This window comes from Ranitomeya variabilis, chromosome 5 (assembly GCF_051348905.1).
Source record: "Ranitomeya variabilis isolate aRanVar5 chromosome 5, aRanVar5.hap1, whole genome shotgun sequence".
Classification (NCBI taxonomy): domain Eukaryota; kingdom Metazoa; phylum Chordata; class Amphibia; order Anura; family Dendrobatidae; genus Ranitomeya; species Ranitomeya variabilis.
Genome location: NC_135236.1, coordinates 179,355,625 through 179,382,895, shown reverse-complemented (window position 1 = coordinate 179,382,895; position 27,271 = coordinate 179,355,625). Strand labels below are relative to the sequence as shown.

At 41.9% G+C, this 27,271-nt stretch overlaps 1 protein-coding gene across 20 annotated transcripts in view; it reads right to left on the bottom strand.

Annotated features, from left to right (window-relative positions):
- The window catches only part of PPIP5K1 (diphosphoinositol pentakisphosphate kinase 1), a 248,836-nt gene that overhangs the window by 183,863 nt on the left and 37,702 nt on the right, over positions 1 to 27,271 (bottom strand). For all 20 annotated transcript variants that reach the window (XM_077263604.1, XM_077263587.1, XM_077263585.1 and 17 more), the window contains 3 exons: positions 26,273 to 26,468; positions 19,309 to 19,399; positions 2,877 to 2,962 (listed from right to left, as the gene is read on the bottom strand). In XM_077263604.1, the coding sequence (XP_077119719.1) occupies positions 2,877 to 2,962; positions 19,309 to 19,399; positions 26,273 to 26,468 (373 nt within the window). The remainder of the gene's footprint in view (positions 1 to 2,876; positions 2,963 to 19,308; positions 19,400 to 26,272; positions 26,469 to 27,271) is intronic.

Genomic DNA, 27,271 nt, shown 5'->3' with positions numbered 1-27,271 from the left:
AATAGTAACGTGACTGAAGCAATGTCTTTTTTTTTTTTTTTTTTTACATTTTGGAAATGTCTTTAAAACAAAAATGCAGTGGCTTCATAAATATGGTGTTCACTTTGAATATTATTTTTTCAATGGCGTTACAGGATAAGGCTGGTTTCACATTTGCGTTTTTTGCCGCTGCGTTTTAGCGCAAAAAAACGCATTCGTTTTTTTCCCTATATTTAACATTAAAAACGCATGCGTTTTTTTTGTATGCGTTTTGCCGCATTTGACGACGCATGCGTCGTTTCTATGCTTGCGTTTGGTTGCAGAAATGCAACATGTAGTAATTTCTAGAGGCGTTTTTTTGCGGCAAAAAAACGTATTGCTGTCTATGTAAACGCATGCGTTTTTAAGCACATGCGTTTGCTTGCGTTTTAATAGAAAAAAAACAAGAATACAATAGCAAGGTGACATTAACCCTTCATTACCCCATATCCCACCGCTACACGGGAGTGGGAAGAGAGTGGCCAAGTGCCAGAATAGGCTCATCTTCTAGATGTGCCTTTTCTGGGGTGGCTGGGGGCAGATGTTTGTAGCCAGGGGGGGCCAATAACCATGGACCCTCTCTAGGCTATTAATATCTGCCCTCAGTCACTGGCTTTACCACTCTAGCAGAGAAAATTGCGCGGGAGCCCACGCCAATTTTTTCCGTGATTAAACCCTTAAATTTAATAGCTACAGCGCCGAAATTTTGCACATACACACTACTAACATTAGTAGTGTGGAATATGCAAAAAAAAAAAGGGGGATATGACATGGTTTACTGTATGTAAACCATGTCTCATATCATGTCGGGTTTAGGCAGGAGAAATGAAAAGCAGGCAATTGAATTACCGGCTTTTCTGCTATATCGCACTGAAGTAAATATAAAAATATATAGATTTCCCATTGACTTGCATTGGGTTTCGTGTTTCGGCCGATCCCCCGACTTTTCAAGAAGATCGGCCGATTTCACTCGACTCGACTTTTGAGAAAGTCGGGTTTCGCGAAACCCGACTCGACCTCAAAAAAGGAAAAGTCGCTCAACCATAATCCTAACCCTAACCCTCGACCTCAAAAAAGGAAAAGTCGCTCAACCCTAATCCTAACCCTAGGGATCCTAACCCTAACCCTAGCTATTTCTATTTATAGTGGGTTTTCTTGTTGATTTTGATGATTGGCAGCTGTCACACACTTCTCAGCATGCGTTTCAAAAACGCAAACGCAGGAAAAAACGCATGTAAACGCAGCAAAATGCCGCGTTTTTTTTACCGCATGCGAAAACGCATGCGTCTAAAAAACGCGGCGTTTTGCCGCGTTTACATGCGTTTTTTTCACCACTTGCGTTTGCGTTTTAAACGCTGCGTTTTTAAACGCAAATGTGAAACTAGCCTTAAACTGGCAGAAATATACAGAAACATCTACCCAAAAGAAGTAATCATACTGTTTTCACTGCCAGCTAAAATAAAAAGTGTTTTTCCACATGAAAGGGGTTGTTTCATCATCTTATATGACAAAAATTTTAAGTGTTATAAAAACTTTTCAAGAATGGAGATGATTTTTAATTCTATAACTTATTATTTGTTGCCTAGGTTAAAGACCACCTCTGAACTCTTTCAGAGGTGGAAACTCTTGGTAAAGACTGCAGCACTTACAAGCTCTTTGCTATGGAGCTCGTAAACCCTGCTATAAGAGTAGCCTCTGATTCTAGAATTGGAAAGCAAACAATTCAGGATAGCAGTACAATGACGCTGGTCCAGACTGCCAAGCAATCAGGACCGCACTGTCTCCAGGCAAGCAAGAACCCAGGTTGTAGCTCCCTTTAAGGCCATGTGCACACGTTCAGGATTTTTCGCGTTTTTTTCGTGTTTTTTCGCTATAAAAACGTGATAAAAACGCGAAAAAAACGCTTACATATGCCTCCTATTATTTACAGGGTATTCCGCATTTTTTGTGCAAATGTTGCATTTTTTTCCGCGAAAAAATCGCATCGCGGAAAAAAAAGCAACATGTTCATTAAAAATGCGGAATTGCGGGGATTCCGCACACCTAGGAGTGCATTGATCTGCTTACTTCCCGCACGGGGCTATGCCCACCATGCGGGAAGTAAGCAGATTATGTGCGGTTGGTACCCAGGGTGGAGGAGAGGAGACTCTCCTCCAGGGACTGGGCACCATATAATTGGTAAAAAAAAAAGAATTAAAATAAAAAATAGTGATATACTCACCCTCTGATGGCCCCCGAAGTGTTCCCGCCTCTCCCGTGCATGCTCTCTCTTCCGTTCCTAAAGAATAGATGGTGTGGTTCAGGACCTGTGATGACGTCGCTGTCTTGTGATTGGTCGCGTGACCGCTCATGTGACTCACGCGACCAATCACAAGCCGCGACGTCATCGAAGGTCCTGAACCACACCGGCATCTATAGGAACGGACGCCGCTGAGATTGGCTGTCTGCAGAGGGTGAGTATAACCATTTTTTTAATTTTTTTTATTATTTTTAAACATTCTATCTTTTACTATAGATGCTGCATAAGCAGCATCTATAGTAAAAAGTTGGTCACACTTGTCAAACGCTATGTTTGACAAGTGTGACCAACTTCTCAGTCAGTTTTCCAAGCGATGCTACAGATCGCTTGGAAAACTTTAGCATTCTGCAAGCTAATTACGCTTGCAGAATGCTAAAAAAAACCGCGAAAAAAAACGGAAAAAAACCGCAAAAAAAAAAATGCGGATTTCTTGCAGAAAATTTCCGGTTTTCTTCAGGAAATTTCTGCAAGAAATCCGGACGTGTGCACATACCCTAAAGCAAGTTTTTCACAGATAAATTTTGGTATTTGCCAGAGGTTCTTTCAAATGTAAACTTACCATCTGGCTTGTCAGGATCTCTGTTAAGTACTGCATAACGGGGAAGATCTATTCCTTCTTGCTGTAGGATGCGATATACTTCCCTCCTACAGAACAAAGGGACAACAATTAGTACAGGATGGAAGCACACAAAGATGATGCCTTACTTCACAATTCTGTCAGAATACCTTAATAAATATCTGTCCTGTTGAGGGCAGAGTAAAGTACTGCAGTGGGCAGGGGCCCGCAAAGGTCAGAGATGCCTGGCACCTGTGCACTGCAGTACTGTGCTCTGCCCTCAACAGGACAGAGAAGTGCGCCTGTGCAGGAGCCGCGGCAGGAAGCAAAGAAGAGGACGTGATCGTATGAAGATGGGACCCGGACCTGCGATACCCATAGGACCGGACCACCCCCGGGTGAGTATAACTTATTTTTCATCACTTGCAGGTCGGACCGGGGGCTTATCTACAGCATTATAGAATGCTGTAGATAAGCCCTGAAAGGCGGTGGCCGCCTCTTCTAGCGGCAAAATCTGCTGACAGGTTCCCTTTAAATAGATAGTACATAACCTCTTTCTCTAATGACGGTCAGAAATGTGTGTAGAGTCAGAAATTTAAGGTAAATCAAGTCAGTTTCTTTAGTTGTTACAGCATTTTATGCTGCCACTAGATCCTACATTGGTCAAGGAGAGGGGCTAGTGCACACGGTGCAGTATAGATAAGGGGGCAATGCTCCATGGTCCCACTAATGGGACCCAGGCATGAGACTCCCTTGATAATGTACAGGAGCCGTGACAATCTCACTAGATTGGCCGGTAAAATGAGTGAAGCTCTAAAAGGTATGTTCCCACATTGCTTATTTGTTGGGAAAACCATTGTTAATATTTGTATTATTCATTTTACTCACTTATATAGCGCCATTAATTCTGCAGCGCTAAACAGACATCATCATCACTGTCCCCATTGGGACTCACAATCTAAGTTCCCTACAGGTATGTCTTTGAGTGTCCTCTCCACTCACACGCTCCAAACTGAGCATGCAAACGCCTTTCAGATGATGTCCTTGATAGGATGTGAACCCAGGACCCCAGTGCTGCAAGGCAACAGTGCTAACTACTGAGCCACCGAGCTGTTCAGATGAGTATATACAGGAGATCAGAAGCACAATACAGTATCAGCTAAGCAGAGGACAATTAGACACTTCTCAAGTACATGTTGCTTTTCTGCTCTGAAATTGATAAGCAATGTGGGTTTTAAAATCTGTGTTAATTCTTTGTGCAGAATTCATAGCAGATTTCACGCTTTGCAAATCTCCAACAGAATAAACAGCAAAATCTGCTACATGCGAACATGCCACAAAAGTGTTGCCTGCTATAGACAATTAACTCCTTATAAAGGCCGAATTTATTGGTCAGAAAAAGATCTCCAGCAAAAAAAAAAAAAAGATTTCTACAAGTTGTAATAGCTGGAAAATCCTCTCAAACAGATCTAAAGAAGAGGTGAAATCGGGGTCTATGTAACTAGTTTCTGTCCTGGCTGTCCACTTTTATAAAGAGGATGTCTGGTCAGAGAATAACGATGACCTATCCTAGAAGATCGGTGGGGTTCAGGTACCCAGCAGCCTCACCAATCAGCAGCCCGGGGGCATATTATTATTATTAGGTATTGAGTGTTGGACGCCCGCTGAACACATACAAATAGGTCATCAGTATCCACTGACCATAAATAGGATTAATAATTGAGGGTTGAATAATGCTGATGTAGGGGATTAAATATTATCACGATCAAGGATCATACAAGCACACTATAAAAACACCAAAACCATTTAGCAGGTATGAGCAGTTTCCGTAGCTAGCGAAACCTTATTTTGAAACAAATCAAATTGTGAGGGTCTCCACTTACAGACCACTTTAAAACAATTTATGACAGAGTATCATACCTCTTCACCGTCACTGTGAAATTGTCATGAAGAAAGACTATTCTTCTTCAAAAATCAATACCCCAATTGTTTTTTGGTTGTTAGTTTTGTGTTATTCAAGATATGGGAAAAATGACCTGGTAACATGATTCTCCAACTCGACTATAGCAGTACCAAACTTGTATACTTATTTTAAACTAGCTGTACTACCCGGCTTCGCCCGGGTTAATGACTGCTGTTAGCAAAATAGAATGTGTTAACAAAAATTTATTCTGCACACAAAAACCACAAAACAAATAGATAGAAATGTAATTATTAAAAGGCAAAAACTAAGCAAATAGAAGCATTTCACAACATATATTAGCTTTGTTATACTGAGAATGTCTTTGTTGCCTATATTAACCAATCAGAGCTCAGGTTAATTAACTGTAGCAAAATAGAAGCTGAGCTGTGATTGGTTGCTATTGGCAGCCTGATAAATCCCCAGCCAACAGGAAGCCCTCCCCCCTGGCAGTATATATTAGCTCACACATACACATAATAGACAGGTCATGTGACTGACAGCTGCCGTATTTCCTATATGGTACATTTGTTGCTCTTGTAGTTTGCTTATTAATCAGATTTTTATTTTTGAAGGACAATACCAGACTTGTGTGTGTTTTAGGGCGAGTTTTATGTGTCAAGTTGTGTGTGTTGAGTTGCGTGTGGCGACATGCATGTAGCGACTTTTGTGAGATGAGTTTTGTGTGGCGACATGCGTGTAGCAACATTTTGTGTGTTGAGTTGCATGTGACAGGTTAGTGTAGCAAGTTGTGTGCAGCAAGATTTGTGCATGGCGAGTTTTGCGCGTGGCGAGTTTTATGTGTGGTGCATTTTGAGTATGTGCAAGTTTTGTGTGAGGCAACTTTTGCATGTGGTGCAACTTTTGTACATGTGGCAATTTTTCTGTGTGTGCAAGTTTTGCATGAGGTGAGTTTTCCATGAGGTGAGTTTTGCACGTGTGGCGAGTTTTGCGTGAGCCTAGTTTTGCATATGGCGAGTTTTGCATGTAGCGAGTTTTGAGTGGTGACTTTTGTGTTTCGACTTTTATGTGGCGAGGTTGGTGTGTGTGTGTGGTGAAATGTGTGCTGAGGGTGGTATATGTGTTCAAGCACGTGGTAGTGTGTGGCGCATTTTGTGTTTGTGTTCATATCCCCGTGTGTGGTGAGTATCCCATGTCGGGGCCCCACCTTAGCAACTGTACGGTATATACTCTTTGTCGCCATCGCTCTCATTCTTTAAGTCCTCATTGTTCACATCTGGCAGCTGTCAATTTTCCTCCAACACTTTTCCCTTCACTTTTTCCCCATTATGTAGATAGGAGCAAAATTGTTTGGTGAATTGGAACGCGCGGGGTTAAAATTTCACCTCACAACATAGCCTATGACGCTCTCGGGGTCCAGACGTGTGACTGTGCAAAATTTTGTGGCTGTAGCTGCGACGGTACAGATGCCAATCCCGGACATACACACATACATACATACACACATTCAGCTTTATATATTAGATATACCTGTATGTAATCTCCTGTATATAGTATATACCTGTGTGTCATCTCACCTATATATAGTATATATCTGTGTGTCATCTCCTGTATATAGTATATACCTGTATGTCATCTCCTCCTATACATAGCATATACCTGTGTCATCTCCTCCTGTATATACTATATACCTGTAGGTAATCTGCTCCTGTATATAGTATATACCTGTGTGTCATCTCCTCCTGTATATAGTATATACCTGTATGTCATCTCCTCCTGTATGTAGTATGTACCTGTATGTCATCTCCTCCTCTATATAGTATATACCTGTGTGTCATCTCTCCTGTATATAGTATATATCTGTGTGTCATCTCCTCCTGTATATAGTATATACCTGTGTGTCATCTCCCCTGTAAATAGTATATACCTGTGTGTCATCTCCTGTATATAGTATATAGCTGTATGCCATCTCCTCCTGTATTAGCCCTCGTTCACACGTTATTTGGTCAGTATTTTTACCTCAGTATTTGTAAGCTAAAATGGCAGCCTGATAAATCCCCAGCCAACAGTAAGCCCACCCCCTGGCAGTATATATTAGCTCACACATACACATAATAGACTGGTCATGTGACTGACAGCTGCCGGATTCCTATATGGTACATTTGTTGCTCTTGTAGTTTGTCTGCTTATTAATCAGATTTTTATTTTTGAAGGATACCAGACTTGTGTGTGTTTTAGGGCGAGTTTCGTGTGTCAAGTTGTGTGTGTTGAGTTGCGTGTGGCGACATGCATGTAGGGACTTTTGTGAGATGAGTTTTGTGTGGCGACATGCGTGTAGCAACTTTTTGTGTGTCGAGTTGCATGTGACAGGTTAGTGTAGCAAGTTGTGTGCAGCAAGTTTTGCGCATGGCGAGTTTTGCGCGTGGCGAGTTTTATGTGTGGTGCCTTTTGAGTATGTGCAAGTTTTGTGTGAGGCAACTTTTGCATGTGTTGCAACTTTTGTGCATGTGGCAATTTTTCTGCGTGTGGCAATTTTTCTGCGTGTGCAAGTTTTGCGTGTGGCGAGTTTTGCACGTGTGGCGAGTTTTGCATGTGGAGAGTTTTGCGCGTGGCGAGTTTTGAGCGGCGACTTTTGTGTTTCTACTTTTATGTGGCGAGGTTGGTGTATGTGTGGTGAAATGTGCACTGAGGGTGGTATATGTGTTCGAGCACGTGGTAGTGTGTGGCGCATTTTGTGTGTGTGTTCATATCCCCGTGGTGGTGTGATTATCCCATGTTGGGGCCCCACCTTAGCAACTGTACAGTATATACTCTTTGGTGCCATCGCTGTCATTCTTTAAGTCCCCCTTGTTCACATCTGGCAGCTGTTAATTTGCCTCCAACACTTTTCCTTTCATTTTTTCCCCATTATGTAGATAGGGGCAAAATTGTTTGGTGACTTGGAAAGCGCGGGGTTAAAATTTCACCTCACAATATAGCTTTGACGCTCTCAGGGTCCAGACGTGTGACTGTGCAAAATTTTGTGCCTGTAGCTGCGACGCCTCCAACACTTTTCCTTTCACTTTTTCCCCATTATGTAGATAGGGGCAAAATTGTTTGGTGAATTGGAAAGCGCGGGGTTAAAATTTCACCTCACAACATAGCCTATGACGCTCTCGGGGTCCAGACGTGTGACTGTGCAAAATTTTGTGGCTGTAGCTGCTACGGTTCAGATGCCAATCCCGGACATACATACATACATACATACATACACACACACACACATTCAGCTTTATATATTAGATTAGACGACCATGATTTCTCAAGGATTCAAAAAAAGGGACATCAGTGTTTTGGATCCAAGTCTCATCAGTGTATGTCAGTATCAGTTTTTACCATCAGAGATTCATCAGTGTTTTTCATGCATGGATAAAAAAATAAATAAATGACAAAGCTTCTCTTATTTACGGACAGCACAAGGATGAAAATCATAGATAGAACATGTACATGAAAAGTGGACATTTAAATGAGGACATAAGAACTGAATAAAAATAAGGAGATTCTTTAAAAAGATACATTTCCCTTGTGTTGCTATTTTCCAAGACGTTGCAGTAAACAAAAAACGACAATTCTGGTGTTTTGATTTTTTTTTCTCGGTATGCAGTTTACCAATCTGGTTACGGTAATTCATTTTCAGTTTTGATACATTGGACTGCTATGGACACAGCGATGCTGATGATTCAGTTTGTGGTACAAATAATCTGATGTCATGATTCACCATGTCGGTATGATTAGCGAAATAAACTTACAGCTTTTTTATATTATTTTAGTGGTTGAATTTTTTTTTTCTTGGTTTCAGTTGCTATTTTCTTTGATTTGTAACTTTTTTATTTTTCCATTGATTGAGCTATGTGAGGACTTGCATTTGACCTGTAGTTTTCATTAATGCAGTGTTAGAATAGATATATGCTTTGATCACTTCTTATTGCATTTTTTTTTTTATAGTTGCAACTACTGAAAAATCGCAATTGTGTAATTTAATTTTGTGTTCTCTTTACTGCAGCTAATGGTTAATTAATTTTTTATATTTTGATATATAGGACTTTTACAGATGTTGTGATACCAGATATACCCTATTTTTTGGATTATAAGATGCCCTTTTTTCTCCCGATATCTCAATCCGCGCATGCGCTGTCTCAAGCGGCCATTTTCCCCGAAGTCCACAGCATTGAAAAGCATGGGGAGTGCAGGGACTCCCAACGATTTGTGAAAAGCCAGAGCCTGCCGTAGCCTCGCAGAGCAGAACACCCCCTTCACCCAGCCGCTAGCTTTCTGCAGCAGTGACCCCGGCTCCTGGGACCACGCTCCACCACAGTCGCCCCCTCCGGTAAGCTAACATAAAAGCGGACTATAAGACGCACTACCATTTTATTTTATCATTTTTTTTTACTATTTTCCTCCCCAAAATGTTGGGTATGTCTTATCTGTAAAATACGGTATTTATTTCTGTAATAGATCTTTATTAATGGCTGAAATTCTATTTATAAAAAAAAAACAAGAATATATCACCGCGCTACTCCATACATGTGTAAAGCCAAATTGTGAAGATGTTAAATATGCAATGAAGAGAAACTTACTGCGGTTATGCCAAAAGGATGGATCTGATGAGTGGCACTTAGTTTAGTGAGGTGATGATCCCAACAATTGGTGGGAGAGGGTATGATCTCCCTGAATTGCCTTGAGGTGGTGTGACCGCTAGAAGATCAATAGTGGTGGATAGTTGGAGGTGAATCTGTGTTGATCCTGGATGTGGTGTGGTGTGGTGTGCCTGCGTCCGGAAGACTAACCGCAGTCGGTGTGCAGGAACCGCTGCACTGGACGCCGACAATGATCACAGGTACCCCGGCTGGAAGCACGCTGTGTATGGGCAGAAATGGGATGGGCGGGGTTTCGGCATGACGTCACCGACTGAGAGAAGGACGGGTGCGCAGAAGGAACAAGAAACCAACGCGTTTCGAGGGACAGCAGCCCTCTTCGTCAGGGTAGTTGCTACTGCGACTTACATCGTCCTTAAATAGATTCAGGGTCAACTTTTTTTTTTTTCTTTCTTCTCCTTTCCCTTAACCCCTTCATGACCCAGCCTATTTTGGCCTTAATGACCTTGCCGTTTTTTGAAATTCTGACCAGTGTCCCTTTATGAGGTAATAACTCAGGAACGCTTCAACGGATCCTAGCGGTTCTGAGTTTGTTTTTTCGTGACATATTGGGCTTCACGTTAGTGGTAAATTTAGGTCGATAATTTTTGCGTTTCTTTGTGGAAAAAATGGAAATTTGGCTAAAATTTTGAAAATTTCGCAATTTTCAAATTTTAAATTTTTATTCTGTTAAATGAGAGAGTTATGTGACACAAAATAATTAATAAATAACATTTCCCACATGTCTACTTTACATCAGCACAATTTTGGAAACAAATTTTTTTTTTGCTAGGAAGTTATAAGGGTTAAAATTTGACCAGCGATTTCTCATTTTTACAACGAAATTTACAAAACCATGTTTTAGGGACCACCTCACATTTGAAGTCAGTTTGAGGGGTCTATATGGCTGAAAATACCCATAAGTGACACCATTCTAAAGACTGCACCCCTCAAGGTGCTCAAAACAACATTCAAGAAGTTTATTAACCCTTCAGGTGCTTCACAGCAGCAGAACAAACATGGAAGGAAAAAATGAACATTTAACTCTTTAGTCACAAAAATGATGTTTTAGCAACATTTTTTTTTATTTTCCCAAGGGTAAAAAGAGAAACGGGACCCCAAAAGTTATTGTACAATTTGTCCTGAGTACGCTGATACCCCATATGTGGGGGGGAACCACTGTTTGGGTACACGACAGGGCTCGGAAGGGAAGGAGCGCCATTTGACTTTTTCAATGAAAAATTGGCTCCAATCTTTAGCGGACACCATGTCGCGTTTGGAGAGCCCCTGTGTGCCTAAACATTGGAGCTCCCCCACAAGTGACCCCATTTTGGAATCTAGACCTCCCATGGAACTAATATAGATGTGCAGTGAGCACTTTAAACCCCCAAGTGCTTCACAGAAGTTTATAACGCAGAGCCGTAAAAATAAAAAATAATTTTTATTTCCTCAAAAATTATTTTTTAGCCCGCAATTTTTTATTTTCACAAAAGTAACAGTAGAAATTGGACCCCAAAAGTTGTTGCGCAGTTTGTCCTGAGTACACTGATACCCCATATGTGGGGGTAAACCACTGTTTGGGCACACGTCAGGGCTCGAAAGGGAAGTAGTGACTTTTGAAATGCAGACTTTGGTGGAATGGTCTGGGGGCATCATGTTGCGTTTACAGAGCCCCTAATGTGCTTAAACAGTAGAAACCCCCCACAAGTGACCCCATAGTGGAAACTAGACCCCCCAAGGAACTTATCTAGATATGTGGTGAGCACTTTGAACCCCCAAGTGCTTCACAGAAGTTTACAACGCAGAGTCGTGAAAATAAAAAATCATTTTTCTTTCCTCAAAAATGATGTTTTAGCAAGCAATTTTTTATTTTCACAAGGGTAGGAGGAGAAATTGGACCCCAATAATTGTTGCCCAGTTTGTCCTGAGCATGCTGTTACCCCATATGTGGGGGTAAACCACTATTTTGGGCGCACGTCGGTGCTCGGAAGGGAGGGAGCACCATTTGACTTTTTGAATACAAGATTGACTGGAATCAATGGTGGCGCCATGTTGCGTTTGGAGACCCCTGATGTGCCTAAACAGTGGAAACCCCTCAATTCTATTGCCAACACTAACCCCAACACACCCCTAAACCTAACCCCAACGCTAGCCATAACCCTAATCCCAACCCTAACCCAACCCTATCCCCAACACACCCCTGACCCTAACCATAACCCTAACCACAGCCTAATCTTAACCCTATTTCCAACCCTAGCCCTAATTCCAACCCTAACTCTAATTCCAACCCTAACCCTAAGGCTATGTGCCCACGTTGCGGATTCGTGTGAGATTTTTCCCCATTTTTGAAAAATCAGCAGGAAAAAGGCACTACGTTTTACCTGCGGATTTACCGCGGATTTACAGTGTTTTTTGTGCGGATTTCATATTCGGATTCCTATTGAGGAACAGGTGTAAAACGCTGCGGATTCCGCACAAAGAATTGACATGCTGCGGAAAATACAGCACAACGTTTCTGCGCGGTATTTTTCGCACCATGGGCACAGCGGATTTGGTTTGCCATAGGTTTACATGGTACTGTAAACCTGATGGGAAACTGCTACGAATCCGCAGCAGCCAATCCGCTGCGGATCCGCAGCCAAATCCGCACCGTGTGCACATACCCTAATTCTAACCCTAACCCTAGTTCTAGCCCTAACCCTAGCCCTAACCCTAACCCTAGTGTAAAAAAAAAATAAAAAAAATATTTTCTTTATTTTTGTCCCTACCTATGGGGGTGATAAAGGGGGGGTTTATTTATTATTTTTTTATTTTGATCGCTGTGATAGAACCTATAACAGCGATCAAAATGTACCTGTAACGAATCTGCCGGCCGGCAGATTCGGCGGGCGCACTGCGCATGCGCCCGCCATTTTGGAAGATGGCGGCGCCCATGGAGCACACGGACGGACACCAGGAGGGACACCGGAGGTCGGCAAGTATGGGGGGGATCGGACAGCGGGGGGAGCGGACAGGGGGACGGAGGGGAGCGGAGGACAGCAATTACAGGACGGAGAACCGTGGGGACAAGATCGGTGGCGGTGGAGGGGGGCAGATCGCGATCTCCAGCCATGGCTGATGCTATTGCAGCATCAGCCATGGCTGGATTGTAATATTTCACCAATTTTCATTGGTGAAATATTACTATCGCTCTGATTGAAAGTGAAACGTCACTTTCAACAGCCAATCAGAGCGATCGTAGCCACGGGGGGGCGAAGACACCCCCCTGGGCTCAAGTACCACTCCCCCTGTCCCTGCAGGTCGGGTGAAATTACAGTTAACCCTTTCACCCGGCCTGCAGGAGCGCGATCCGACCATGACGCATATGCTGCGTCACAGGTCGGATTGGCACAGGTTTTCATGACGCATACGCTGCGTCAAAGGTCGGGAAGGGGTTAACTGAGCACAGCTGCGGTTAGTTGGTATAAAGTGTTTGGAGTTCAATCAATGATCAATGAGGGTAAATAAAGAAAAGTTAGTGGACTGATTGGAGTGATAAATATGGTGCTTGTTTAGAGCAGTCCAAATAAACTGGGCAGTATAAAATCAAAAACTTTATTTGTTTGCGAAAAAAAGGTGTAAAAACATGTTGCAGCATATTATTAAAAGAAAATATTAAAGTGGAAAGCTGTCATTAGACAGTGTAAAAATAATAATGATCCTATGTGTGTATTTACATGCGTAAAAAATAGGATGCTAAAATATATAGCAAAATTTATTTGATTAATATCTTGTGCATATACAGGGGGCATTGGGAGGGTTTCTCTTTGGTCCCAGTGCTGTATTGCAATATTAACCCCTTAAGCCCCGAGGGTGGTTTGCACGTTAATGACCGGGCCTATTTTTACAATTCAGACCACTGTCTCTTTATGAGGTTATAACTCTGGAACGCTTCAACGGATCTTGGCGATTCTGACATTGTTTTCTCATAAGATATTCTACTTCATGTTATTGGTAACACTTATTCGATATAACTTGCGTTTATTTGTGAAAAAAACAGAAATTTTTGAAAATTTCACAATTTTCCAACTTTAAATTTTTATGCCCTTAAATCACAGAGATATGTGACGCAAAATACTTAAATAACATTTCCCACATGTCTACTTTACATCAGCACAATTTTGGAACCAAATTTTTTTTTGTTAGGGAGTTATAAAGGTTAAAAGTTGACCAGAAATTTCTCATTTTTACAACACCATTTTTTTTTTAGGGACCACATCTCATTTGAAGTCATTTTGAGGGGTCTATATGATAGAAAATACCCAAGTGTGACACCATTCTAAAAACTGCACCCCTCAAGATGCTCAAAACCACTTTCAAGAAGTTTATTAACCCTTCAGGTGTTTCACAGGAATTTTTGGAATGTTTAAATAAAAATGAACATTTAACTTTTTTTCACACAAAATTTATTTCAGCTCCAATTTGTTTTATTTTTCCAAGGGTAACAGGAGAAAATGGACCCCAAAAGTTGTTGTACAATTTGTCCTGAGTACGCTGACTACCCCCACATATGGGGTAAACCACTGTTTGGGCGCATGGCAGAGCTCAGAAGGGAAGGAGCGCCATTTGACTTTTCAATGCAAAATTGACTGGAAATTATATGGGACGCCATGTTGCGTTTGGAGAGCCCCTGATGTGCCTAAACATTGAAACCCCCCACAAGTGACACCATTTTGGAAAGTAGACACCCTAAGGAACATATCTAGATGTGTGGTGAGCATTTTGACCCACCAAGTGCTTCACAGAAGTTTATAATGCAGAGCCGTAAAAATAAAAAATCATATTTTTTCACAAAAATGATCTTTTCGCCCCAATTTTTTATTTTCCCAAGGGTAAGAGAAGAAATTAGACCACAAAAGTTGTTGTGCAATTTGTCCTGAGTACAACGGTACCCCATATGTGGGGGTAAACCACTGTTTGGGCGCATAGCAGAGCTCGGAAGGGAAGGAGCGCCATTTGACTTTTCAATGCAAAATTGACTGGAATTGAGATGGGACGCCATGTCGCATTTGGAGAGCCCCTGATGTGCCTAAACATTAAAACCCCCTACAAGTGACACCATTTTGGAAAGTAGACCCCCTAAGGAACTTATCTAGATGGGTTTTGAGAGCTTCGAACCCCCAAGTGTTTCACTACAGTTTATAACGCAGAGCCGTGAAAATAAAAATTATTTTTTTTTCTTCAGAAAAATGATTTTTTAGCCCCCAGTTTTGTATTTTCACAAGGGTAACAGGATAAATGTGACCCCAAAAGTTGTTGTCCAATTTGTCCTGAGTATGCTGATACTCCATATGTGGGGGGGAACCACTGTTTGGGCACATGGCAGAGCTCGGAAGGGAAGGAGCGCCATTTGGAATTCAGACTTAGATTGATTGGTCTGCAGGCGTCACGTTGCATTTGCACAGCCCCTGATGTACCCAAGCAGTACAAACCCCCCACAAGTGACCCCATATTGGAAACTAGACCTCCCAAGGAACTTATCAAGATGTGTTGTGAGAACTTTGAACCCCAAAGTGTTTCACTACAGTTTATAACGCAGAGCCGTTAAAATAAAAATTCATTTTTTTTTTTCACAAAAATGATTTTTAGCCCCCCAAATTTTTATTTTCCCAAGGATAACAAGGGAACTTGGACCCCAAAAGTTGTTGTCCAATTTGCCCCAAGTACGCTGATGCCCCATATGTTGGGGTAAACCCCTGTTTGGGCGCACGGGAGAGCTCAGAAGGGAAGCAGCACTGTTTTACTTTTTCAATGCAGAATTGTCTGGAATTGAGATCGGACGCCATGTCGCGTTTGGAGAGCCCCTGATGTGCCTGAACAGTGGAAACTCCCCAATTCTACCTGAAACGCTAATCCAAACACACCCCTAACCCTAATCCCATCTGTAACCCTAACCACACCCCTAACCCTGATATACCCCTAATTCCAATCCCAACCCTAATCCCAACCGTAAATGTAATCCAAACCCTAACCCTAACTTTAGCCCCAACCCTAACCCTAACTTTAGCCCCAACCCTATCCCTAACTTTAGCCTCAACCCTATCCCTAACTTTAGCTCCAATCCTAGCCCCAACCCTAACCCTAGCCATAACCCTAGCCCTAACCCTAGCCCTAATGGGAAAATGGAAATAAATACATTTTTTTAATTTTATTATTTTTCCCTAACTAAGGGGGTGATGAAGGGGGGTTTGATTTACTTTTATAGCGTTTTTTATATCGGATTTTTATGATTGGCAGCTGTCACACACTAAAAGACGCTTTTTATAGCAAAAAAGTTTTTGCGTCTCCACATTTTGAGACCTATAATTTTTCCGTATTTTGGTCCACAGAGTCATGTGAGATCTTGTTTTTTGCGGGACGAGTTGACGTTTTTATTGATAACATTTTCGGACATGTGACAGTTTTTGATCACTTTTTATTCCGATTTTTGTGAGGCAGAATGACCAAAAACCAGCTATTCATGAATTTCTTTTGGGGGAGGCGTTTATACCATTCCACGTTTGGTAAAATTGATAAAGCAGTTTTATTCGTCGGGTCAGTACGATTACAGCGATATCTCATTTATATCATTTTTTTATGTTTTGGCGCTTTTATACGATAAAAGCTATTTTATAGAAAAAATAATTATTTTGGAATCGCTTTATTCTGAGGACTATAACTTTTTTATCTTTTTGCTTATGATGCTGCATGGTGGCTCGTTTTTTGCGAGACAAGATGACGTTTTCAGCGGTACCATGGTTATTTATATCCGTCTTTTTGATCGCGTGTTATTCCACTTTTTGTTCGGCGGTATAATAATAAAGCGTTGTATTTTTGGCTCGTTTTTTTTTTTTTTTTCTTACGGTGTTCACTGAAGGGGTTAACTAGTGGGACAGTTTTATAGGTCGGGTCGTTACGGACGCGGCGATACTAAATGCGTGTACTTTTATTGGTTTTTGTTTTTTGTTTTTTTAGATAAAGAAATGTATTTATGGGAATATTTTTTTTTTTTTCTTCTTTATTTAGGATTTTTTATTTATTTTTTTTTTTTTTTACACATGTGAAAATTATTTTTTTTTACTTTTTTACTTTGTCCCAGGGGGGAACATCACAGATCGCCGATCTGATAGTTTGCACAGCACTCTATCAGATCGGCGATCATACTTTCATCGGAGCAGGCTGCTCTGCAGCCTGCTCCGACCCGGAAGTACTCCCTGCAGGACCCGGATGCAGACCCGCGGCCATTTTGGATCCGGGGCCTGCAGGGAGAAGACGCTCGGTACAAGGTGAGTACATTCCCTTGTACAGATCGTCTCAGGGAAGCCCGCAGGGAGCCCCCTCCCTGCGCGATGCTTCCCTGTACCGCCGGTACACCGCGATCATGTTTGATCGCGGTGTGCCGGGGGTTAATGTGCCGGGGGCGGTCCGTGACCGCTCCTGGCACATAGTGCCGGATGTCAGCTGCGATAGGCAGCTGACACCCGGCTGCGATCGGCCGCGCTCCCCCCCGTGAGTGCGGCCGATCGGCTATGACGTACTATCCCGTCGGTGGGAATTAAGGCCCACGCCACCTCGACGGGATAGTACGTCATATGGGATTAAGGGGTTAATAGAATGACAGAATCCAGTCATTTCCATTATAGGTGATATATATTGACTCTCCTAGGAGGATTATATACAAAATTAAAAATGAATTATAATCATGGTCCTCAGATATCTAGGTTAGGTTAGTGATGCCCCAGAGTTATGGTGTTTTTGAATGGTACATATACTGCATGGTATATGATATCTGAGCGTGGGAGAGAGAGCTATCTAAAGAGCAGATGTATGTTAGAATATATGTTCTTACATCGAAAAAATGGGGGAGATATGCGTCTGTTTGCATTCCAATTCTGGTGCAAAAAGAAAAAAAAAAAAAAAGTTCATATAATTCTAGCATTGCTTTATTAAAATGCGTAAAGCTATATTTCCTGATTTAATCCTTTAGGTGCCAGGGTGTCTAGAGTGAAAATCCATTTGGATTCTGCCCTGGACATTAGTTTAATGTAGTCGCCCCCCCTACAATTTGGAGGGATTAGATGGATGCCATAAAAAATGATAACTGAACAAGAGTTATTGTGGTTTTCACGAAAATGTCGCGAAAGAGGATGACCTTTGAACACTTTCCTGATATTATCTAAATGTTCCTTAATGCGGACCCTCAGTCGTCTCTTAGTGCGACCCACGTGGATCTTGTTGCATGGGCATATCAGGATGTAGATAACCCCATAGATTCACAAGTAATAGCTGACCTGATTTGGTATTGGTGAGTGCCATCCGCATTTTTAAAGGAAGTATGGGTTTTCCTGCCACATTCAGTGCGTTGGCAACACAGGCATTTGCCGCATTATATACAGCCCGTAGTTTTAGGTAATGGTTGTTTGGTATTTTGGTTTTTATTTGTGGTTAATGGTTTTGATGTTGGAGCAAGTATTAAACCCAAATTCTGAGCTTTAGTATATACAAATTTGGGTTGGTGTGGTAATAGGTTACCAATATAATTGTCACCCTGCAGGATTGGACAATGTTTGTAAATTATATTTCTGAAATTTCTATAATTGGAATGAAACTGAGTTATGATTGGTAGTCTGGATATTTGTTCTTGTAGGGTGGGGAAGCTAGGGTTTACTCCAGTTTTGTGTATCATGGATTCTCTGGTGATGTTGGCAATCTCTAGTCTAGATTTCTTTAGAGCCGATGGATCATACCCTTTTGCTGCAAATTCTTCCATTAATTGGTCAGTTTCCATTAGGTAATCGTCATTATTTGTGCAATTGCGTCTAACACGCATGAATTGTCCCTTAGGGACCGACGTGAGCCAGATAGGTAGGTGACAGCTGGTTATGTGTATGAAACTATTTGAATCAATATCTTTACGGTAACATTTTGTAGCTAGTCTATTGTTCTCTACGTAGATGGATAGGTCCAAGAATTTGACATTAGTTCTACTAGTGGTGGGTGTAAATTCCAACCCGTAGTCATTATTATTTAAGCTGGAAATGAAAGATTTTAAGGTAGTCGAAGGGCCATTCCAAATGAAAAGAATGTCGTCTATAAACCGACGCCACAGGACTAGTCCTGCACGTAGTTTACCTCTTACATAGATGTGGTCATGTTCCCACTTGCCTACATAAATGTTTGCATAGCTGGGCGCGAACCGTGTACCCATCGCGGTCCCGTGCATTTGGAGGTAATGTTGGTTGCCGTACTTGAAATAGTTGTGCTTTAATATAAGTTCAATACTTTTTATGATTAATTCAATTTGCGGTTCTTTATAGGGCTTCCATAAATGTAAGTAGAAATCCGCTGCTTGACACCCTTTACCATGGTCGATTTTATGTAAAGCGTACCCAAGATGAAATTTTGTTCTCATTTCATTTTATCCAAAATTTGTAAAGTGTGATTGGTGTCCTTGAGGTATGCTTTAGGCTTTGCTTTCTAGCAGGTATACACAGAACCTGCTTCAATCACCAGCAGCTCTTTATACAAATCTTACCCTTGGGTCAGTCATTTGCTGAGAGCCAGTGAAATTCTATTTGTTTTTGTTAAACTTTTTTTTTTTTTTTTAACTCCTTATTTTATTTTTTAGTTCCCTTACGGAATTTGAATCTGCAATTGTCTGATCACTTGTATTATATGAAGCAATATTACTGTAAAGCCCAGCCACATGCTTGCCCCATACACCCGACATACATGTGCAGCGGATGTCGGGACTGGATTAACAAAACGATTACAAAAGTGTGATTAACATAGAAATGAAAGATTACAGGGGACAATAATATACCTGTCCTGTATAAAATACTGCATATCCAAGTCATTGATCAAGAATGGATTGCGAAGTTTTGAGTAAGCAACAGCTTTATCCAGTGGAAATCCTAGAAGTATAGAAAGGAGATTGTTAGATTGCTGCAGAGCACAATTTATATGCAAACTGAAAACAAGACAATATATTATATTGCTTCATTTTCCATCCTTTTGTAAACCTTGTCCCCACTTTGTTGAGATGTGTTGCTGCCATCAATTTTTGAATGAGTGATCATATTTTTCGTTCCATAGGGCTACATATTCACAATTTGCTTTTGTGAGTTTTTGATGCTGCAGATTTTCTGCAGCATTTTTGTACCTATTAGGCTATGTGCCCACGTTCAGGATTGTTCGCAGAATTTTCCTGATCAAAACCGGACTCCTTTTGCAGGAAATCCGCATGCGGTTTTCTCGCTTTTTTTTTCCCGGAGCGTCCCAATACAATAATATATCAGCAAATCCGCAGATTTTCCGCAAAATTAATGAATATGCTGGGGTTTTTTCCGCAATGCGTTCTTTTGCAGAAAAAAAACGCAGCATGGGCACAAAAATTGCGGAATACATTAAAATAATGGGATGCTTAATGTAGGCATTTTTTAAGCGTTTTTGCAGCGGAAAACCGCTGCAAAAACGCTAAAAATCCTGAACGTGGGCACATAGCCTTTGGGTAAGTTCACACAGGGCGTTTTTGCTACGATTTTTTATGCTAATTTTCAGTTGCTTTTTAGAATACCAGCAAAGCCTATGAGATTTCAGAAATCTCATGCACACACAATGGGTTTTTGTATGATCAGTATTTTGTGCTTTGCAGCGTTTCTTTGACATAGGGCATGTCACTTCTTTCAGCGTTTTTCCAGCATTTTTTCAGCGTTTTCCACCCATTGACTTGAATGGATGGTGAAAAAAGGCTGCAAATACAAGGTCGACTTTTTTTTTGCAGAGTATTTGCTGCAGAAAAGTCAAGGAGAGCTGGATGTGACGTCACACCCGGCTCTGCTACATCTAGATGGCAGGTGCATGATGCGTTCATACAACCTGTCATCCAGCAGAGCGGACCCGAACCCCATTCACTTGAATGGGGGGTCCGACATTACAGTGTTTGACACGCTGTCATATGCATGACAGCATGGCAAACACCGCTTCTGATTAAAGGGGGAATCCTCCCCGCCGGTCAGAGAACCACGGCTCCCACGCTGTCAGAAGACAGCGGGAGCGCTCATCTGTGAGTTGTGATCGGATAAACTTTACCTCCGATCACTGGTGTCAGCTGATAGGACAACTGCTCCCATCATCTGACACCTACAGCCGCTAATTAAAGTGTCAGCAGGAGTGGCGGATGGGAGTTTTCATCTGCCGCTCCTGCGCTATAAATAAATAATTTAAAAAAAAAACCCGGCATGGGTTCCCCCCTAATTTTGATAACCAGACAGACAACAAACTCACAGCTGGGGGTTGCAGCAAGGCTAGTTATCAAGAATAGAGGGGTCCTCACGCTTTTTTAAAAAAAAAATAATTTAAAAAATTAGTGGGGTCCCCCCATTTTTGACAACCAGCCTTGCTAAAGCTCACAGCTGGGGGCTGGTATTCTCAGGCTGGTAAGGGGCCATGGATATAGGCCCCCTCAGCCTCAAAATAGCAGCCCGCAGCTGCCCAGAAAAGGCGCATCTATTAGATGTGCTAATTCTGTTGCTTCCCACTTGCCCTGTAGTGGTGGCAAGCGGGGTAATGACGGATCAATGTCACCTTCCTATTGTAAGGTGACAGTAAGCTGGCTTGGTAATGGAGAGGTGTCAATAAGACACCTATCCCTTACTAATCCTATAGCAATTAAAGGGTTAAATAAACACACACTTGCAGAAAAAAGTCTTTTAATGAAATAAAACCCCACATAGTTTTGTAATCTTTTTTACGGTTCTGCCATTCCAAAGTGAAGCCATCGATCTTCTGTAATAAAAATAAAATAAAAAGCAAAAGTATACTCCCTGATCCGTCATAGTCCAATATAATGAGTGTCCCAACCAGTATCTGAGGGAGATAAAGCTTACAACCGGGAGCGATGCTAATGCGACCACTCCCGGCTGTAAGCGACTGGGGAATGAATAAAACGGAGCAGGCGCAGGCTCAGTAACTAGCGGTGATGTCACCGAGCCTGCGCTCCCTCACAGCCTGACCTCAGGTAACCTCTGCATCGTGGGAAAATGCCGGGGAAGAGGATACCGCAGGTAATGGATCTATTCTATCCATCTATTCTATCAATCTATCTATTCTATCTACTCATTCTATCTATCTACAGGAAGTTGTTTTTTTCTCTGTATGCACTCAACTTTATTGGCATTCACAAAGAGAAAAAAAATGCATGAAAATAACGCACAAAAAAACTGGCAAAAAACGTACCAAATCCTGCATTTTTGACGCAGCTTCTTTCCTCCCAAGATGATCAGGTTTTGCTGCAGGAAAAAAAACGCAGCAAAACGCCGTGTATGAACTTACCCTTATGTAAATTAGGCTACTTTCGTTTTTTTCATTGTTTTTTTACATGTGTTTTTTACGCTAAATAAAGCTGTTTTATTTTTATATTTCCTGGTATTTGGTTTTGACAAAACTTTATTGACATAGTCATGTATAAATGACATGCATTTTGATGCGTTTCCGCAGTGTGCTTTTACTTGCGGATTTTTCTAATATAAGGCCACTTTCACACATCAGGTTTTTTGTTTCAGGCACAATCCGGCAATTTGTGAAAAAATCGGATCCGTTTTTTTTTTTACGCCGGATCCGTTTTTTTCCCATAGAGTTGTATTAGCGCCGGATTGTGCCTGATGGCCAGATGTTTCATCCGTTTTTTTCTGGATCCGTCAAAATAGTCGTTTCCGACGGACAGAGAAAACGTCCACTTCAACGTTTTTTTGTCCGGCGGAAAAAAACACACATTGACGGAATCGGCCAAAAACACATGAAACGGACGTGTGAAACCATGAATCCGGCGCCCGGATCCGGTTTTCAATGCATTTTCCATACAAAATCATGCAGATTTGCCGTTCTGGTCTTGGTATCTATCTCTATTCCCCCCCCCCCCCCTTCCTCTCTCTCTGGAACCAGGAAGTCAAAAAATCCATGCGCATTAAAGAAGACCGGATCCAGCAAAAAAAAGACGGATCCGGCGCATCAGTTTTTCGCAATTTAGGTTGGATCCGTTTTTTTAAACATTAGCCGGATTTAGCCTGAAAACAAAAACCTGATGTGTGAAAGTAGCCTAAGGCATGTCTTTGGAAAAAATCTGCACATAAAACTCAGCGTACCCACAAGAGAAATTGACACGTTGTAAATTTGTAACACACCGCAGGTCAATTTATGCTGAGTAAAAAAAAAGCACAGTGGGCAGGAGATTTTTATACATCCCATCCACTTTGATGGATGACAAACTCATATTCAGTGGCCAGTGTCAGGCAGCTGCTACAAAGGCAAATAAAATAATGGGATGCATTAAAAGAGGCAAAGATGCTCATGAGGAGAACATAATGTTTCCTCTATACAAGTCACTAGTTCGACCACACTTAGAATACTGTGCACAGTTCTGGTCTCCGGTGTATAAGAGAGACATAGCTGAACTGGAGCGGGTGCAGAGAAGAGCAACCAAGGTTATTAGAGGACTGGGAGGTCTGCAATACCAAGATAGGTTATTACACTTGGGGCTATTTAGTTTGGAAAAACGAAGGCTAAGGGGTGATCTTATGTTAATGTATAAATATATGAGGGGACAGTACAAAGACCTTTCTGATGATCTTTTTAATCATAGACCGGTGACAGGGACAAGGGGGCATCCTCTACGTCTGGAGGAAAGAAGGTTTAAGCATAATAACAGACGCGGATTCTTTACTGTAAGAGCAGTGAGACTATGGAACTCTCTGCCGTATGATGTTGTAATTAGTGATTCATTACTTAAATTTAAGAGGGGACTGGATACCTTTCTGGAAAAGTATAATGTTACAGGGTATATACACTAGATTCCTTGATAAGGCGTTCATCCAGGGAACTAGTCTGATTGCCGTATGTGGAGTCGGGAAGGAATTTTTTCCCCAATGTGGAGCTTACTCTTTGCCACATGGGTTTTTTGCCTTCCTCTGGATCAACATGTTAGGTCATGTTAGGTTAGGCTATGGGTTGAACTAGATGGACTTAAAGTCTTCCTTCAACCTTAAATACTATGTTACTATGTAAGACGTTGCGTTTTTGAAGCAGCAAAAATATGCAGTGTCAAAATCTCACCCAAAACTCATCAGGGGCCTAAGACGTAATAATTAACAAGAAAAAGCTCTTGCTAAAAAGAGTGAGCGTCTTTTAGTCCGGAGGCAGCTTCCTGTAATCTAGGAGAATGATGACACTGTGCCCTTTTCAATCATAGAGAGAACTTCACTTACCACTTGAATTAGTGTGTGGCAGGAGAAAAAAGGAGAGCAGGGGACAAAGCTACGAAGACCACAAAGAGAGCACAAAGGCAGCATGTACTGAGCAGCTGAAGGACCTTCCACCTGACCAGCTCCAGGTCCTTTCAGGTCATTTAATCAGTCACATGCCTGGAAGGAACTTCAAAATGTGGTAATGTATAGTGTGTGTGTGTGTGTGTGTGTGTGTGTGTGTGTGTGTGTGTGTGTGTGTGTGTGTGTGTGTGTGTGTGCGCGCGCATTTAGCAGAAGTGCATGTGGTGCATGTAAATCTATCAGAACTGTGTGTGAATGTAAATGTGCATATAGCAAAGTTGTCTATAAATCTACATGAAGCAGAGCTATGTGCATACACGTACATGTAACAGCGTTGTGTGTGAATTATATGTGCATGTAGCAAAGCTATGTGTCTATATGTGCATGTAGCAGAGCTGTGTGTGAATGAGAGTATAATACACACTGCAGAGAAGCAGTAACAAAATATTTATTACCACCATATTCTACCCTATTGCATTAAAATTAGTGATAAAAACCCCTCCACTTTAAAACTTTCCTGGGGGTATAATTAATAGGAAAAATGGTTTTCCTATTTTCTGCTATCTAAAGCTGAGGTGCGTCTTAGGCTACTTTCACACTAGCGTTAACTGCAACACGTCGCAAATGCGTCGTTTTGCCGAAAATACGCATCCAGCAAAAGTTCTTGCTGGATATGTTTTTTCGTCATAGACTAACATTAGCGACGCACTAGCGACGCATTTGCGACGCATTGCCAAACGTCACGTCCGTTTTGCGACGCTTGGGCGTGTGTTAGCGGACCGTCGGGAGAAAAAAACCTTACATGTAACGTTTTTTGCTCCCGACGGTCCGCTTTTTCCAACTGCGCATGCGCGGCCGGAACTCCGCCCCCACCTCCCCGCACTTCCCCGCACCTCACAATGGGGCAGCGGATGCGTTGGAAAAATACATCCGCTGCCCCCGTTGTGCGGCGGAGACCACGCTAGCGTCGGGAACGTCGGCCCGACGCACAGCGACGGGTCTTTCCCGACGCTAGTGTGAAAGTAGCCTTAGGGTATGTTTCCATGGTCAGGAACCAGCAGCGCTTTGGATGCAGCACATGTCCGCTCCGTCCAAAGCGCTGCTGGCTTTTGAACGCAGGTGATTCCGCTTTGAGCAGGGGATTGAGCTAGATGACCCAGGAGGTCCTTTCCAACTCTACCATTCTATGTGTTCACTGAACCGTACGGAATCACAGCGTCCTATACATTGGACGTGAAATTTCTCCGCAAGATAAATTGACATGCTGCAGTCTCGAATGATGCACCGCATGTCCGTCTCCGCAGGGAAGCCAGAGGCATCCCTGCACGCATAGTGGAGATGGGATTTCTTCAAATTCCATCCACTATGCTGTAACATCTGGCCACTGCGGGTTTGGCGCTGTAGATGAAAGCAACGTCAAACCCGCAACGTTTATTGACCGTGGAAACATACCCTTATAGTCCAAAAAAAATGTAATTTTTTTTTTAAATGAAATCATAGAATGTGTAACTTTTACCTTCTGATCTGTGTTCTATGTTTTGTTGTGATTAAAATATAACTATAAGACAATTCCAAATCATTGCATTTTTGTTTTCATTACATTGTACAAAGCCTCTTAACTTTTTTTTTGCAATTGGAGTTGTAATTACACACTGATCTTTGTAGTAATTTTGATTATTTTCCGTAGCTCACTAGTGGAAGTTTTGGCACACCCTTCTGTACTGTGTGTATATGTATGTGTACAAACAGTGCACCGGCTTTTAAAAATAGTGCCAATGCACAGTTCATGATGGTTACTAGATACCCCTCAATACATGTACACCCATCCCAATTCATTGATTAGTGGACAAGATGCATTTAATTATTAAAAAAGATTTTGCTTTGAAAAGGAGCAAAAGCTAAAGAGTGCTGCCAATACCAAGCTAATAAGAGCGCTGCCAACACCAAGCTAAGGCTACTTTCACACTAGCGTTGTGTGACGTACGTCGCAATGCATCGTTTTGGAGAAAAAACGCATCCTGCAAAGTTGCCCGCACAATGCGTTTTTTCTCCATAGGTTTTGCATTAGCGACGCATTTCGATGGATTGCCACACGTCGCATGACGGATGCGTCGTGTTTGGGCGGACTGTCGGCACAAAAAAACGTTCCATGTAACTTTTTTGTGCGTCGCATCTGCCATTTTCGACCGCGCATGCGCGGCCGAAACTCCGCCCCCTCCTCCCTGGACATTACAATGGGGCAGCAGATGCGTTGAAAAACTGCATCCGCTGCTCCCGTTGTGCATTTATTTCACAACATGCGTCGGTACGTCGGGCCGACGCATGGCGACGGCCCCGTACCGACGCTAGTGTGAAAGTAGCGTAATAAGAGCGCTGACAACACCAAGCTAATAAGAGCGCTGACAACACCAAGCTAATAAGAGCGCTGACAACAGAGCATGCAGCAGCACACAGAGGAGATATTACCTTTGGAGTGGAAGGAGATGAGGCAGTCACAAATGGGCCAGTTCTCCACAGGTTCATTCAGGATAATGTCTTCCGACATGATAACCACAGTAATGTACTCAAACTTGCACAGGCGTTCCAATATTTGCGTCATGGGCTTTGATTTGGACTTTTTAGTCATGGCACATATTCCCACCACAATCTGACGCTCCGGAGGCTGCATATCATGGAAGATTTATTAATACATATAACACTATGTGCAACAAGAGTGTTACAAGGAAAGTTAAAATCATTTTTATTTGACTTTTCCAGAATATATTTAACCAAGGTGTGCTTCAAATGAAATCTACACACTAAACTATGTTGTTATTTTACATATTCTATCAATACTAAAAAAAATTTGATGACAAACTAAAGTTCCATTATAGATCTACTGGAATCATTAGGATCTGATCCAATTGTTTACAAAACCAGTAGAGTTAGATCCATGACAGATCTTGCCTTACAGAACTCATGTCCTCTTTGTAAACTGAGACTTCCATGTACTTATTCTGTGGCTGTACACAACCTGTAATGGCTCCATACAGCTCCTGTTGTATAACGTGGATATTACCTGATGCAACAACTGGTCTTTATCTTGGAGGAGTCGCCCACGATCCAATGTGGAAGCAAGGGTACCTGACACCATGATATTTCCCCAGATTCCTAGCAACTAGTTATACCGTGAGATATGCTAGTCACCAGCTCTCTTCATAGCTAGCTAAGTAGCTAACACTTCTATCTTTGATGTTTTTTTCTTCCCATTTCAAAACTGTAAACCAGGGGCCAGAGTCCAGTCCGACTGCTTAATCTACCTGTTTGTTATCTAGTAAGCTAGGAAAATTAACATATAACACATACTGTATCTACCCTAGAAAATCAGTTACAGTACTATCAATTTAGTTTGTAGGCAATAAGACGACTTATACACCTTAAGGCACAAATGCACATTAGACTAATGTTGGCCGAACCTGCTGATAT